Here is a 15,678-nt window from a genome sequence, read left to right as displayed (position 1 = left end):
GTGAAGTTGCTGGTTAGTTTACATTCTCAATGGGGTCAATGTGCAAATGGATAGTAGAATTTCACTTGAATATCGAATCTATACATGTTTCAAATTTAATTGCCAGTCACAACGTGGTTTTCGTGTGTGACATTGTTCTTTAAAATCTTCACTATTCCTCACCTCTCTGTTTAGCTGAATATGATGAATATGTTAAATTGTAACACCATTTGTAAGCGAAGACTTCACGCCATGCATTTGTTTTTTTTTACAAAAGATCAATTTACTTGGTAGGAATTCTGTTCAATGAGGGAACATTTTTAAAAATTCAACATCACATGTTGTCTTAGGTAAAATGAGATTCAATGCTTCCTCCTCAGTTAATTATAAATGAGCATTTAGAGAAATGGACACCTTTAGTTGAACCCTAATAAATATTTCTTTTGAACTCCTAATGTTATGTCACTAGAATACTGCTCCTGCTTTGGCATTCTTCATTGCGACAGTTGGTCAATTTGGTAGCTTGTACTTGGATGTGTTCTTTTAGTCTGAGTTACATTTGAACACTTTTGAACACTCACAAGTCCGCATATGAATGCAGCTAAGCCCTTCATGAATATTGTTATGTTTTGAATTTTTTTTAATACGAGTCTTTTACTGTAATGATCTCTTGTCCACTGCGCAGAGACAAATACAAAATCTTGGACAGGCGGGAAAAAGGTCAAAGGTATAGTAAAAGTGTATCATGGCATGTTGGAGGAAGTCATTTGCGCTTGTTGACTGTATTGTGATAATTGTTTGCCAGAATTGTACCTTAAATCCGTTTAGTTTATTGCTGCATTATTACCTTATGCATGTTTCCTTTGCTCTAATTTAGATTGTGCTGCACATACTTCTTGGAGTGTTATTTTATGTATTTGCTTGATGCTTCACTTAATACTGCCCACTTATGCTATTATACTTGATAGAAAATGGATCGAATTTTAGGTGGTTTTCCACATATTAATATTTTGTGATTGTTGAAATCAGTGCATTGTTTTCATTTTCCTGTTCATGTTTTTGGACCAAATGCCAATTGTGCATGTTGGTATGCTTGGAGCTATCATTCAATACAAATGTCTTCTTTGATTTGTGGGGTTTGTTGTTGTATAAGAGCAAATTATCAAGACAGTTTTATATTTACTGTTTTCTTTAAAGAAAATTAACATGAGTTTTTTCAGAAGTACCTTTTTGGTACATTTAAAACTTGATATTAGTAAAATGATTACACTACCTTCTCTATGAGAATGTGTTTCACTTGTCTTCCACTTAAATATTTGGCAAATTGGCAAATATTTAAATCATTATGAAAAAGTAATTATGAATTAAAATGATAAAACTTTAAAATTATTATACAACTGGCTTGTGCAGAGTCAACAGTATGCAGTCTATTTCGCTTAAGTGTTTGGTAGAGTTCCACAAAATTATATATTAAAGAATATGTAAATAAATGGGAAAAAAAATGTTTGGGTTAGAAAATAGATTCCAGATGTAAGTGAGGCACAAATATGTTGTCCTAGGTTATATAACTGATGTATCAGCAGTAGCATCTTAAGATTTACATAATTTTAGTCAGGTCAAATCTCTGTTTAATTAATGCAGACATAGTCTGATGACAGTTTTAAACCTTCATTTCTTGCCCTCTTTTTAGTATTGTTGAGATCTTGAGGGGGAAGGGAATTTGATTTTTTTTATTTAAAAAAAAATGTTCTAATGCCAGCAATCGTTTCCTTTAACTGATGTTTTTGACTATTATTGATCGTAATAAAAATGGAAGAATTTTAAAGGAATGTAGTAGGTTCGTTGCAAATGCAATATAAACCTTTATGAAGATTGCTCTTGTGCACTTTAGCAAGCTATTTGCTTGGGACTCATTGGAATCAGATTGCATGGAAATAGATATGTATTAGTTATGGATTCTGCTGGTGATGGATTCAGATTTTATGCACTTAAGTGGAGTATTCTGTTTTCATTATTGCTGTGGGAAAGCATTTTGCAATTGCATCTAACTGTACCCTGTAACAAATATATATGTCAGTGGTTGTGTGATTTGTCTTCTGATTGGATATGCATATAGAATGAAAAATCTAATTATCTGGTTGGCAATTTGAAGCTAAAAGGGATGTTCTCTACTATCCACTGTCATCTTAAGCTATTGCAGGGTATAAGGTTAGAATGTGCATACGCTTGAGGAAGTAAATGCATTTGCCCTAATGACTGTTTTCCTTTAGTCAAATGCAAAGTTAAAACTTGTACGGAGCCTGGCTCTGTGTGAAGAGTCTTCTCCTCCGCCCACAGCTGATGTTCCAGAGGACAATCAGGTAAACTGCACGAGTACATATGCTCAGGCTGACACCGATGCAATGATATTTCTTGCTGGAGTAGTTTTTATTTCTTCACAGTACAGATCATAATTTGGAAAAAAGAGATTTACTGAATTTATAATGTAAAATTAACAGCAATGATTGTAGTGCCCCTGACGTTGAAGTGAGACACAATGAACTGAATGCCAATGATCAAACATGGTTTAGAACTGGACTAAAATGTATATCTAATGAAGGATGCTTTTGTAATATAATTCCAGCTAAATATTAAAGATTGGGCGTTTATTGCATTTTCTGTAACTCACATAATTTATTTATCAGTTCACTTTTGCAGTTACTTTTCATAAACATCCTCTCCAAGCTTAGCATTCATGTTGTGTTCATGTGCAGAATGAACCCTAAAACTATCACAAATACACACATGCAAAATCTTATTGCTACTGGAAGGCACGTTTCACAAGTAGTGATGTGTAATTTGTGACTTACCTGCAAACTCAAAACAGATGTCAGCCTTGCTCAGTTAGTAGCAATTTTGTCTCTTAAGTCAAAAGTTTGTAGATTCCATTCAATGTTATTGGGACTTCGAAATCAGTTTAGGCTGACACTTCATTACAGTGTTGGGGGAGTGCTACATTGTCAGGGATGCTGTCCTTCAGATGAGTTGTTAAACCAACTTCCAGGCTGCTAGTTTAGGTGGTTGTTAAATTTCACATGGCACAGAGTTTTTCTCCCAGTGTCTTGGCTGGCAATCCTCCAGATAAAATTGATCATTCACTGCATGACTCTTTGTAGTACATTGCTGTGTTCAAATTGGATGTCGCCTTTTACCTACAAATACACAGTAACATTCTGTGAAGTGTTTCAATAATGAGATTACGATACTTTATCAAATGCAATAAATGTAAAAACACGAATGTGGTTTTCTTAATGTGCAGTGTACTACTATACTGTCTCCTGATTTAAGCAATGCAGGTGCTGCAAATATTTGGATTTGAGCTGTTATTCAAAAGAGAATTTAGAATTCAAATTACCTCTGCTAAGTAGTAGTAGGGAATAAGGGAGATAAATCACTGCTAATAATTATCAAGTAACCCCTGTTGGAAGGTGCCCACACATGGAATCTCTCTGGTCCGATTTTATCTTGTGTCTATCAGATGCAATTCTTGAGACTAGTTCAAGCTAGCTAAGAACCTGCTTGATTTTACTGTTTCTTCATTCCGAGTTTTGTAGACATTTACTTGCTCGACCTACATATAACGAATGGCCACTTGACCGAATTACCACCAGCACTTTTGGTACTAGACTCGATATTTTCAGGAGATAATGGAGTTTTTTTTTGATATGTTTCCCTCTCTGCTCTAAAAGAATAAGGTTATGTGAAATCCTCAACACTTCAATGATGGTATAGAACAATTGCAATGTAGTTTATGCTACTACCAATAGAATACAATATTGAGTAAAGTTTATTTTGCGACATCATTAGAATTTTATAGATTTGAATCTTTCTTGACATTGTGTAAATGAAACCCCATCACTGTATAAGATAAGCTAATTTGGAAAGATCACACTGCCAGGACTTTTAAAATTAAATTGTCTGAAAATCTTTAGTTTTTTTTCATTTTCAATCAATTTTCCTTATTTCTCTCCCACTTTTGTGTTAAATAAGCTAGTTTGTAAGGAGCTATGATTGTGCCCTCAAAGGAGAATTGCATTTGAATGGGATGCACAATGATCACAGAGACAGATACCACATTAAGTGATGTTGCCTGGCATAAGCAGGATTGTGCTCACCTAGAGTTTTTAGGCTGGAATTGATGATTCAAGTCTGTCGTACTTCAATTTTCTTTTTTAAAAATTGCTCAAATTAACAATTATTCTATTTGTCAATTGTGGCTGAGCTACCATCCTTTATTTATGAGTGCACTTAGATGGTGTGCATATTGGTAATGCATTACTCTTGTCATCTGTTGTAATACTGTATTATTGTTGTGCAAGAAAAGAGTACTGTAATTATTTGGACACAGAAGGAATTATTTTTTTATAAATGTAGAATTTTTAAAAACAAAAAGTTTAGATAAAAGATAGAAGAGCAGTTGACTGACAATAAGATAAAAATTAAATTGCTTCACCAACAACAACAACAAGATTCCATTTATTGAGCGCCTTTCACGTCGGGAGGACGTCCCAAGGTGCTGTACAGTTGGGTCAGGACCCAAGCAGGGGGGAAATGGTCAGGGTGAGGGGAGGGAAGCGAGGGAACGAGGAGGGGGTAGGGAGTCCAGAGGGGAGCTGAAGGCAAAGAGAAAGGTCTTGAGACCGGCCTTGAAGGAGGAAAGGGAGGAGGCGGCGAAGGCACTGGGGGATAGAGTTCCAGAGCCTGGGGGCTGAGAGGCTGAAGGCCCGGCCACCGATGGTAGGGCGGGTGGGGCGGGGGATGTGGAGCAGACCGGAGCCAGAGGAATGGAGGGAACGGGCAGGTAGGTAGGGGGATAGTAGGTCAGAGAGGTAGGAGGGAGCAAGGCCATGAATGGCCTTGTAGGTGAGGATGAGGATCTTGAATTCGAGGTTTATTCTTTGTGCTGTTGCTCAGGAATTGTCTGTATCAACATTTAAGAACAGGGAAGTTATTGAAGTAACTTGCAGATGAAAACTTGTGTTCAAAACCATCAACCAGCCAGCTGTTCAATATTTGTGACACATTGTATTATAATTCTGACGTAATATGAAATCTGTTTAGTTGCAATCAGAACCCATATCTTTAGAATTTGGTTCTAAATAATAATTTTTTAAGTTTGGACTTTAATTTTTTTTAATAAAAGGAAGCCCGATGTCATGTTTGTGCAATGTTGGTTGGTTAGTGCAAATTTACATTGGATCTGTTATGATGACAAATAATGTTTGAAAATTATCTAAAATTGTAGTAGTTTGAATGTAAAATTCATGATTTTGCTGTATATGGGGGCATACATTTTATATTGTCTACTGATTGAAGCAATGTTTCACATGATGGAGTTATTGGTCAAACCTGTAAAGCTGTATAGGTTGAAGACAGTTAAAATGTTTGAAAAATATGGTGAAATGTGTGTGATTTTTGTTATGTGTTATACTGTACCTCTGGTCATCATTGACAAAGGAGAAATAACCAGGCAATAGTTACAATGCAAAGGAGAGCAACAAACCTCATGTTATACTACTGGAGGCATAAGCTATGAGCAACATCCAGATATGGGCTTGCTCTCTTAAGCATTGAAAGGAAATATGTCAGACTGGACCTTTTTTGAAAGCTATGTAAGGTGATGAATGAGATTGAGAAAGTAAAGCCAGAACAATAGTTTCAAGTTCTCCCAAATAAGAAGTCGTAGCTTCAGAATTGTGAAGGACCATTTTAGGATGGATACCAAGAAGTATTTGCACAATGCACAGCTGGAACTGGTTGCCTTGAATAGTGGTTTAGGCCAAGGCTCATTTAAGAAACAGGTCCATGTTGTAATTGTAATCCTGAAAGATAAATCAAGTAGCCGAATGGCCTTCATCTGAACCTACCATGTGATCTTATGACCGCTTTAAAGATGTTAAGTATATTTGTAGATTTTGAGTATGATTGTGAAGATGTTTATTTTGTGTTTATACAGGAAACCATTCAATTACACTTAACACAAACGTTTGATCGAGAAGAAGATCTTGCAAAAGATGACCCTGAAAAGGAAAACTGTACAGAAAAACCTGATAAAATTCATAGAAAGATGTTATCAAGAGGTTTGCATTGCATTTCTTTCACTTCATTCATATTTTCAGATTTTAGATATTTATTGAATATCTGTAAATTAATGCAAATTCTATTTTTCTCTTATTCAGATTCCAGCCAGGAATATACAGACTCCACTGGAATAGATCTTCATGAATTTTTAGTGAATACATTGAAAAATAATCCCAGGTAGATAGTTTATTGATTTTATTGAATCAGCTTTTGACATTATAAACAGTTCTATTTGATTCATACACCATGTGGTTTGGAGCACAATGTGATTCAAGTGTTGATTGTTGTACAAATTCCACAAATTTACTTGAAGTATGTTGTTTCAACCACATAAATTAGTATTTTAGACAAATGATCCCTCCTGAAGATTAATTTTTTTTTGTTCTTCAGGGATAGAATGATGTTGCTGAAGTTGGAACAAGAAATCCTGGATTTTATCAGTAATAACAAGTAAGAACTGGTATCTATGTAGAGGCAAAATATTTTTATTCTCATATGTATTATTCATAACTGACGCGTTCTTCCGGTTAAGTATTCAATACAGGAAATTTCCTCCAATGACCTCCTACCACCGGATGTTGTTGCATAGAGTGGCTGCATACTTTGGCTTAGATCACAATGTTGATCAAACTGGAAAAGCTGTGATTATAAACAAGACCAGCAACACAAGAATGTAAGTATTTTTACTTCTGAAATGAATCATTTTATTTATAATAGTTAAATTAATCTAATTTTGTATACAGAGGGGAGGAAGAGGAATTCAGGTACATTGATAACTAATGATGTCAAACATAGTAAATGTTTGTTTCAGAGGCTGGACTGCGTATACGGGAAATCAAGAAATTTCCTGAGTGCCCCCCATGAGTGGTTCCCATTGCTTATTACATCATGCCAGCCTCAAAGGGAAATAAGCATCAGGAGCCATTCATTGGGGCACTCGAGCACCAAAGAACATAAAACATTCCCATGCTTATCCTTTTGCCCCCACCCCCACAGACACACACACACAAATTGGTGTGCCCCCACCCCCATGAATCAGAATCCCCAATTTACCTGAACATCCGGAGCCCTTTTAGGGGGTCAGTCCTCCGCTGATTTTATAAATATAGTTGCAAAATTTAGCAAGTTATAATCCTTTTCCTACAGTTAAATACGTGAAATGTGAATGTTTTTTGTTAAACATTACACAAAACACTGTTTAATCTATTTCTAATTGTTTCTGGTAGACTCCTTTGTTCGGTGTGAAATTGGTTTGGATTGTTAACTAATTCCTTACTATGTAAAAAGCCCTATACACATAGAATCATAGAATTATACAGCACAAAATGAGGCCGTTCAGCCCATCGTGTCTGTGCTGTCCCTTTTGAAAAGAATTATCCAAATCAATCCCACTTCCCCCGCTCTCTCCCCATAGCCCTGCAAACTCATCCTCCCCAAATAATTATCTACTTCTCTCTTAAAAGTTATTATCGAATCGGCTACCAATTCAAAGTTGTTATCGAATCAGCTCCATGTACAAATAGGAGTTTTAAATTATTGAGGTTATGGCGTTTTGACAGGGTAAGAGTCCTGAAAATGTAATGTCAACACAGCAACTCTAGAAAATTACTGTTCAGAGTTTAATTATCAAAATCATTTGATTTTTAACTAGCCGCAGCCAGTTTGTGAGCAAAGTGAGAGTATAATTTGTAATTGTGAACTCAGACTTCTTAAATAAGGGTTGGGTTTTGCATTCTCTTTTGTCCTCCCTCTCCACCTGCCTTCACTGAATTATTTCTTGACCGACGTGTTGATCGCTTTCTACAAACTGTACAAATGTCTGTCTTAGTTGAGTTAAATTCAGAACTTTCCCTTTCTTGGCTCTGTTTACAGCATGCTGCCAAAACTCGGAGAGAACATTTGTCAAAAATTCTACAGTGTAACTTACTCATGGTTGACTCAACAGAGTGCCAGTTGCATCCCACACAAAACACAGTACCACCATATTTTTTCTGCGGGACGCCATAGATATTACTCGAGGGGCTGAGGTTATTTAAGAGCAGAGCAAGATTGTTCCACAATGAATACAATCTTTCTCCAGAGCACAGTTTCTATAATTAACTGAGCCTAATATTCCTTTATCAAATTATACCCTCAGAAACGCTGCCTATTGGTTTCAAGAAATTATAATTTAACCAAATTAATAAATGACTTCTCAATAACATTTGGATGAGCTTATAAGAATTTAGCATTATGGTTTCTCAGTACTGCCTTCATAATTATGCTGTTTTAGATGTGTTCCTTAGCATATTCAAATATCGTAAGGTGAGCTGCAGGTAATGCCTCTGGGTATTTAGGCACTCCGGGATGCTATCCCGCGTAAAGGGCACTATATAAATAAATGCAAGTTGTTGTGAAATAATTTGCTTATTTTGAAAATCTATAATCATAAAATTATAAAGTATCATTTTATTTCAATGTGGATAAATATTCTGGTTGTAGAGCCAGCATCGATTACAATATTTTCAATTCAGGAACGTCCACCATGTTCTATTTTTCACAAAGATTACACATTTTATTGCTTTTCATTTTCACGTTTCTTCATTCAGGAACACCACTAGAACCATATAACCATAGAATTTTATAGCACAGAATAAGGTCATTTGGTCCATTGTGTCTGTGCCAGCTCCCTCAAGCACAATCCTTTCAGTCCCATTTACCTGCCCTTTCCCTGTACACCTGTAACTGATTCTTTTTAAGGTATCTCGTCTAGTTCCCTTTTGAAGGCCAATATGGATTTTGCCTCAACTACTGTTCTCTTCAACCGTACCTTCACCTCCCCTCTTGACTCTCTACCCCCTCCTCGCTCCCTCCCTTCCCTCCCTTCACCCTGACCAGTTCCCCCCTGCTCGTGTCTGGATCCAACTGTCCAGCGCCTTGGAACGTCCTCCCAACGTGAAAGGCGCTCGATAAATGCAATCTTGTTGTTGTTGTTGTTCCTGGCAAGGCATTCCATAAGTACTCTGTGTATGAAAAAATTCCCTATCCTCCCCATTTGCTCGTTTACTAACTATCTTAAATTGATGCCCTCAAGTCACTAAGTCACTGAACAATGGAAATATTTTTTCTCTTGATTATCAAAACCCCTCATAATTGTAAGGACCTCTATCAGGTTACCCTCAACCTTTGTTCAAGCGAACAAAGTCCCATTTCCTCCAGTCTCCGCTCATAGGCCAAACCACTCATCCCCACTATCATCCTAATAAATCGCTGCATACTTTTTATCATCATGACATCTTTTCTAAGTGGGGTGACCAACAATGGACACAATATTCTAACTGATCTAATGGTTTATACAAGTTTACCATTACCTCTTTGGTTGTATATTCTTTACCCTTATTTATAAAAACCTAAGATTCCATTAAGTTTTTGACAGCTTTGCCTACCTGCCTTCCCACCTTTAAGGATTTATGTACATTAACTCACAAATCCTTTTGCTTGTCTACTTTTAATATTTTACCACCCAGCCTGTATTTGTTCTCCTTATTTTTTCTCACCTCACATTTATGTACATTAACTTTCATTTGCCATTTCTCTGCCAATCAACTAATCTGTCTATACCCCTTGAAGTTGCTTACAATCTTTTTCATTGTTAGCTACATTGTATGAAATACTTTGTTATATAGCAGATTAACAAATCAAAACAACAAAACCCAATATTTTTTTTATCCAGCGCTGACCATCTCATTGATGATATTACAGTGGCGGGATAAATCTGTAGGCAAACACGAAATATCAATTTAGTTTAGAATTGAATTGCTGCTCTCTTAGCTAAGAGGCTCAATCAATGATCATTGCTGCTCACAAGATATTGTAAATATCTTTCAGAATTGGAGTTCTGAATGGACCAATCAGTTATAATTAACTGGATTTGAATAAAGTTCTCCTGTCTTTATTCGCTGTAAGGGCCCCAATTTATTTTTGCCCATATCGAGGAAACTAATTGAAAGGCCATGTTAGGATATCTCCAAATTTGAAAAGATTAGGAAAGAAGGTAGGATAAATCGATAAGTGATCATACGTGTTGGAGCTTGGGTTTNAAAAAAATTATAGGAGGAAGAGAATATTGATTAGAGGAAAGTAGATTCTAGAAAAGTAGACTTTAGGAAAAATGCAGAGGAACAATGGGCACATTAGTATGAACAGATTAAAACACATTTGGAATACATGAGTTGTTTCCAGTAAGTTGAAAATGTGGAACTTTATTCAGACCAACTAAAAGGATTTTTTCAACTTTTGACATCCAAGGTCAATATCAAGCCTAGGTTGAATACCTCTTCTCTGCCCCAGTAATGTGCCATGTTCCCAACTGTACCACAGCAGTAAATTTTCAATTTCACTTTACTGATCATTTGCTTTGTTGAACACAAAATGCTTATTTTTCATAATTTATTATTTGTTACTGTAGACCCGATCAGAAGTTTTGCGAACATATAAAAGATGATAAAAGTGATGATTTCCAGAAGAGGTATATTCTTAAACGTGATAACTCAAGCATTGACAAAGATGACAACCAAGTAAGTACTGAACTTCTCATCTGATCTTCTATTTTTTGGGATATTTTAATTTCTAATTAGACATATCTGAGTTGCCAATGATAAATTAGTTATCTTTGCATATCAAATTGTAGGCTGAGTATTCAAAAAACAGAATATGGTGTTTTACCTGAGATTCAGTTTCTCTGGTGTGGTATGTCTACAGATAAAGAGATTATCTAAGAAGTGACAATAGAATTTATAAATAATTATATACAGCAATGATCCAATCATGTTTTAATTCAACAAATGACTTGAATATATAACTATGAATCATTTGAAGATTGGGGTACAATTTGATCATTCTTGATATCATTCCTCTGCGAAGATTTGGCAGAATCTGAAAATTTCCATGAATAATTTAAAGCTGTGTATATAGATTTGGGTACTTGCAGAGGTGGGACAATCTCAGTAGATTAGAGGGATACCACTTGATTTATGATATGGAAGATGTTTCATAAAAATCCAAGAATGGTAATTTCACATCTGAAAGAGAAAATGCAAACAGGGGTGGGGATTAGTTCTGACTGAATGGCTCCAGGAGGTCACCACCTCCTGCCTCTCCGGGTGTGTCACCGTACACAGAGAGAGACTCACACTCTCAGACAGAAACACACATACTCAGCCGCAAACATTCACAGACACAAAGAGACACACACTCGCATATAAAGAGGAGAGAGACACACAGATAATCACTACAGCGGGGCCTCGGGGTGAGCAAAGCCCGTTTCCCGCTCGCACCGCGCGTGCGCATCCTGAGCTGCTCTGCCCACAGTAGCGCCGTCTAGTAAACAGTAGTGGGCAGAGGCCTGGATCCAGTACACTGTGTTTTAACAGGTTTGTAGCGGAGGATGATGTTTATAGCGGAGTGGGGGTGTAGTAGGTCCACTAGAAAAATTACAGTTGCACTTTTTTATTGATCTAGGAAAGAGATTAAGTTTTTTTTAAAAAAAGAGTAACATCAAGAGGCAGGAGATGGCTTTTAACAGATTGTAAGATGTGCAGGAAAAGTCAAAGGCAGATTAAAATAATAATAGTAATCCTTGCATTTGATATAGTGCTTTTCACGTCTTCTAGACGTCTTAAAGCGTTTCACAGAATATACTGTAAAGTGAATTGACTGTATATTTGTGGGCGAAACGCGGCAGCCAATTGCGCACCGCAGTGTCACACAAACAGTATTGGATTGAAAATGACCAATTTATTACTGTTTTGGAGGGATTATTATTAGGCGTGTGGCGTAAGGAAACTTGCCCAAGGTTTCGCCCTGCCTGGATTTGAACCCAGGGTGTCTCGCTTGCAAGGCTCTAACCATTGAGTTACAGGACTCCACAAAAAGCTAGTAAAACGTGAAATGACAGTAGAACTTGCAGTAGAACAAGAGTGGGAAAGGGGAACGGAAAAACCAATGCAATGAGATTGAGTGGGAAATCTGAAGAGAAATAATAAATTTTGAAGAAGCTGAATATTCCTCACAATAAATTGCAGCTTTGAGTAGCCCCAAGTACTGTTGTATCAGTGGATGATATTCAGCAAGCACTGGTGTTCACTTTCATATAAAATAAATTGTTTTAAATAAATTTTAAAACTAGTCTCAGAACTATACTTTGATCAATTTAATCCTTTAATTTTTAATTTGTGCAGTTTTGCCTAGGAACTAATTTTACAAAGTTCCTAGGTCTAAAATATACTATATGTTCACCCCACATTCCTTGTGCATCATGTCCTATATATCCATTGCAGTATTATTTTACCTAATAACCTAACCTAAGGTAAAAGTTTGAATGCAATTTTACATTTAACAGGCTATCAGATGTTTACATGTGGAAAATATATTTCTTCAGAGAACTGTTGTGAATGAATGTACAGGCTGACCCCATAATAGCACACGTTGGTGTAAGTATGGGTAAGCCTTGTCCTGGGGTACTCCGGATGTGTGCTGCACCCTGGCTTCAGTTCAGCGTGATTTCCCATTCCTGTGAATATGCATTACTTCCTGTGCAAAATGACATCAACAGTGATTCATGCACATAATCCAGGATTTTGCACATGAATTGCTTTTGACATAATTTTGCCCAGAAAATAGTGCTGCTTACTGTCATATACACAGGAAGGCATATTAGCAATAACCTGCTGACCTCAATGCACTAATGGTGGCCATATTTAGAGCATCTGGTTTTAATGTGAGGTCTGAGTTAGAGATCCAAACCACTATGTAATAATGGGATTGGCCTGTATAATTCTCAGCAATAAATTATTTTAATGATCGAGAGTTGCATGTGTTTAACCAGACCCAATTGTTCGTCTCACTAGAATGGCCAATAGGATCAATATAAAGCTTGGTAATACACTGCACTTTTAGGCAATCTCATGAATAATTGCTCCATACTAATTGTTCCAAACACAAATGATAGTTCATGAGTATTGCTGGAATGTTTTACAGCGAAAGCAGTTTTATAAGTGAAGCAAGCTGTTGACTTAGATTGATGATGAATGCATTCAAAGACAAAATTGTGCAATGGTCCAGTATTGTCAGGAATTACCTTTTATGTAGTGCTGGTAGATTTACAGGGATTACTATCTGGATACTGACTGGTTCTGGATATTTTCAGCTCATGGACTGTTACTGGAAAATGCTAATATTGCTGTGATAATGCTATAAAGATATTAGGAGTAGCTTTAATACTGTAGCAGTAACTTTAATTCTCTAAAAAGAAACAAATCATAGTTCAAAATGAGAAAAACATTTGAAATATTTTGTGAGTACTTGCCCTGTTCTTTTTGTTCTATTTCTCTTTATCCTTCCAATTTCTAATAATTTTATCCTTTGTTTATTTTGAAGTTTTCTATCTTTTCATTGATCTTCCTCCTTTCAGCCACAACTGTCTCATTTTAGTAGGTGAGAGCAGCCTTTTTTTAAAAAAAAACTTTTTGATTGGCTCAAAACGAGCCTCACAAGACTGTTTTTACATCCAATCAAAAGATTGACTGGGCTGAATTGTGGAAGCGACCCAGTAAATCCACCACCAGAAATTGAAGTGGACGGTTACGACTGGGGATAGCAAATGTGAATACACATCCATGGTACCCAAGGCAAGGACAGCATCCTGCAATAAATGCACTTTGATCACACTCTAAAAGTTGAGGTAGTTATGACAAAAGCATAAACTTCCTTCAAACAATAGAAATTACATCCTGGAACACATAATGATGATAAAATATAAAATAAAAGTCCAAAGAACACATTTTGGGGATTTGTTTAAACCTATATTCAGTATTACCATTTAAAGCTTTTCTTGGATTCACTTAAAATTTAAAAAAAAAACTTTGAAATATTTCAATCTCCTAAGAAGGCAATGTGTTCAAAATTTCCAGATACGTATCAGATTGCGGGATGGTAGAAGAAGCAAATCAATAGAGGAGAGGGAAGAGGAATATCAGCGGGTCAGAGATAGGATATTTGCTCCAGATGTAAGTATAGGGTGGGAAAAGAGAAAAGTACATAATTCGTTTTAAACTGGTTGTGGAAATAGATGTTAGTTGTGTATGAATTTAAAAAAAATTGGTTCTGGAGATATCACTGTTTTGGTAACTTGAAAGTTGGATGGTAGCCTGATTTCAGAAATCTTGTTTGATAGTGAGCCGGACCTTGTGGGAAGCTATTCCATGTTTTTCCTAAATGGATGAAGTGTTTTTGTTTCTTATGTTATAGTAAAACATGCTGTTAGAAATGAAAGCCTTATTTCTGTTCGTGAGCAGGTAGCGTAGGAATGTATCTAAACAGCAGTGTGAGATTTTTGACTTTATATTGTTATTCTACTATTGTCATTGGTTTCAAGTCACAAAACCACAAAAATAGTTCAGGCAATTTTATGCTGTTCCCAAGTTTAAATATTTTAAATGTTTTTTATTTTGAACTATGATGCATTTATTTATAGAGAATTAAAGTTATTGCTACAGCATTAAAGCTAGTCCTAATTAATTTTATTGTTGCTTATTAGATAGTGAAGACCAGAATTCTCTGCAGACCAAATTGTCAGAGTTAATTGTTGATGGTAGCTTGTTTGCAGGCTATCTTTTGAGTTGGAATAACTTTTGGACTTCTGGATTTTAGTGGTCTGTGTTTCGTGTTTCGCCAGTGTGAACTAGGAAGCTTAGTTATAAAGGATCTGGTGTACTACAGAAAAGTTGTAGAGTGGCAGCGTGTATTTTCTGGTAAGATGAAAGAAGTGAGAAAAATAATGCTTCTGAGAGATGGCATCTAGGACTGATGCACTTCAAAATTCATTGAAGGAGTAGATGAATCCTAATGTTCATTTAATTTCCTTCAAAATATTATGCTTTGGTATTTATATGTTTTCAGTCCTGATGTAAAACAGTTTGATTATTGTGCATAGTCAATACTTTAATTGGTTATAAGAAAAAAATCTTTGATTTCATTACCTACAGTAGTTCATTTACTATCTATTATGGTTGAGCAGGATATTTACTTAGGATATTGTTGCATTCCAAGGAATTGTCTTCTTAAGCACGACTATTACAGCAATTTAAGAATAAATTAGTAAATTCACCAAGCCACTTTTGTCACATTTCTGTCCCAAACTAATCATAAACCTAAATTCTGACCCAGTGGTGCATGGCTGGAAGTGCCAACCTAAGCGCGCATGTGTGTGTGTGTGTGTGTGTGTGTGTGTGTGTATATATATATATGTATATATACACACATACATATATTAAAAAAAAGAAAAATAATTTCAGAGGAATCAACTGAATAAAGAAACATTATATAATATGATCTTATTCCTAATATTAGTCAGTAATAGTCTCAGATGCTCTTTGGGAACATCTTGGCTGTTAATGATGTTAACAATGGAAAAGTACTCTAAAGCTACATTTTAGGGCTTTAACTTTGAATGTGACTGTATTTACACAGAGACATTTGAAAATAGATAGAATATTTTTCCAAACACACAATTATTTGAAAAATATTAAAAACTACACACAT

General features: G+C 35.9%; 1 protein-coding gene across 10 annotated transcripts in view; it reads left to right on the top strand.

Moving 5' to 3' along the window:
- Positions 1–15,678, top strand: part of LOC103180385 (R3H domain-containing protein 1) — a 67,723-nt gene that overhangs the window by 26,095 nt on the left and 25,950 nt on the right. For 7 of the 10 annotated variants that reach the window (XM_042336541.1, XM_042336539.1, XM_007896205.2 and 4 more), the window contains 8 exons: positions 665–706; positions 2,250–2,339; positions 5,975–6,098; positions 6,198–6,276; positions 6,490–6,549; positions 6,632–6,772; positions 10,547–10,655; positions 14,049–14,144. In XM_042336541.1, coding sequence (XP_042192475.1) covers positions 665–706; positions 2,250–2,339; positions 5,975–6,098; positions 6,198–6,276; positions 6,490–6,549; positions 6,632–6,772; positions 10,547–10,655; positions 14,049–14,144 — 741 coding nt within the window. The remainder of the gene's footprint in view (positions 1–664; positions 707–2,249; positions 2,340–5,974; positions 6,099–6,197; positions 6,277–6,489; positions 6,550–6,631; positions 6,773–10,546; positions 10,656–14,048; positions 14,145–15,678) is intronic. The other 3 variants (XM_007896206.2, XM_007896204.2, XM_007896203.2) reach the window with 2 other exon arrangements.

This window comes from Callorhinchus milii, unplaced genomic scaffold (assembly GCF_018977255.1).
Source record: "Callorhinchus milii isolate IMCB2004 unplaced genomic scaffold, IMCB_Cmil_1.0 Scaffold6, whole genome shotgun sequence".
NCBI classification, from domain to species: Eukaryota; Metazoa; Chordata; class Chondrichthyes; order Chimaeriformes; family Callorhinchidae; genus Callorhinchus; species Callorhinchus milii.
This window is presented reverse-complemented; position numbering and strand designations above follow the sequence as displayed.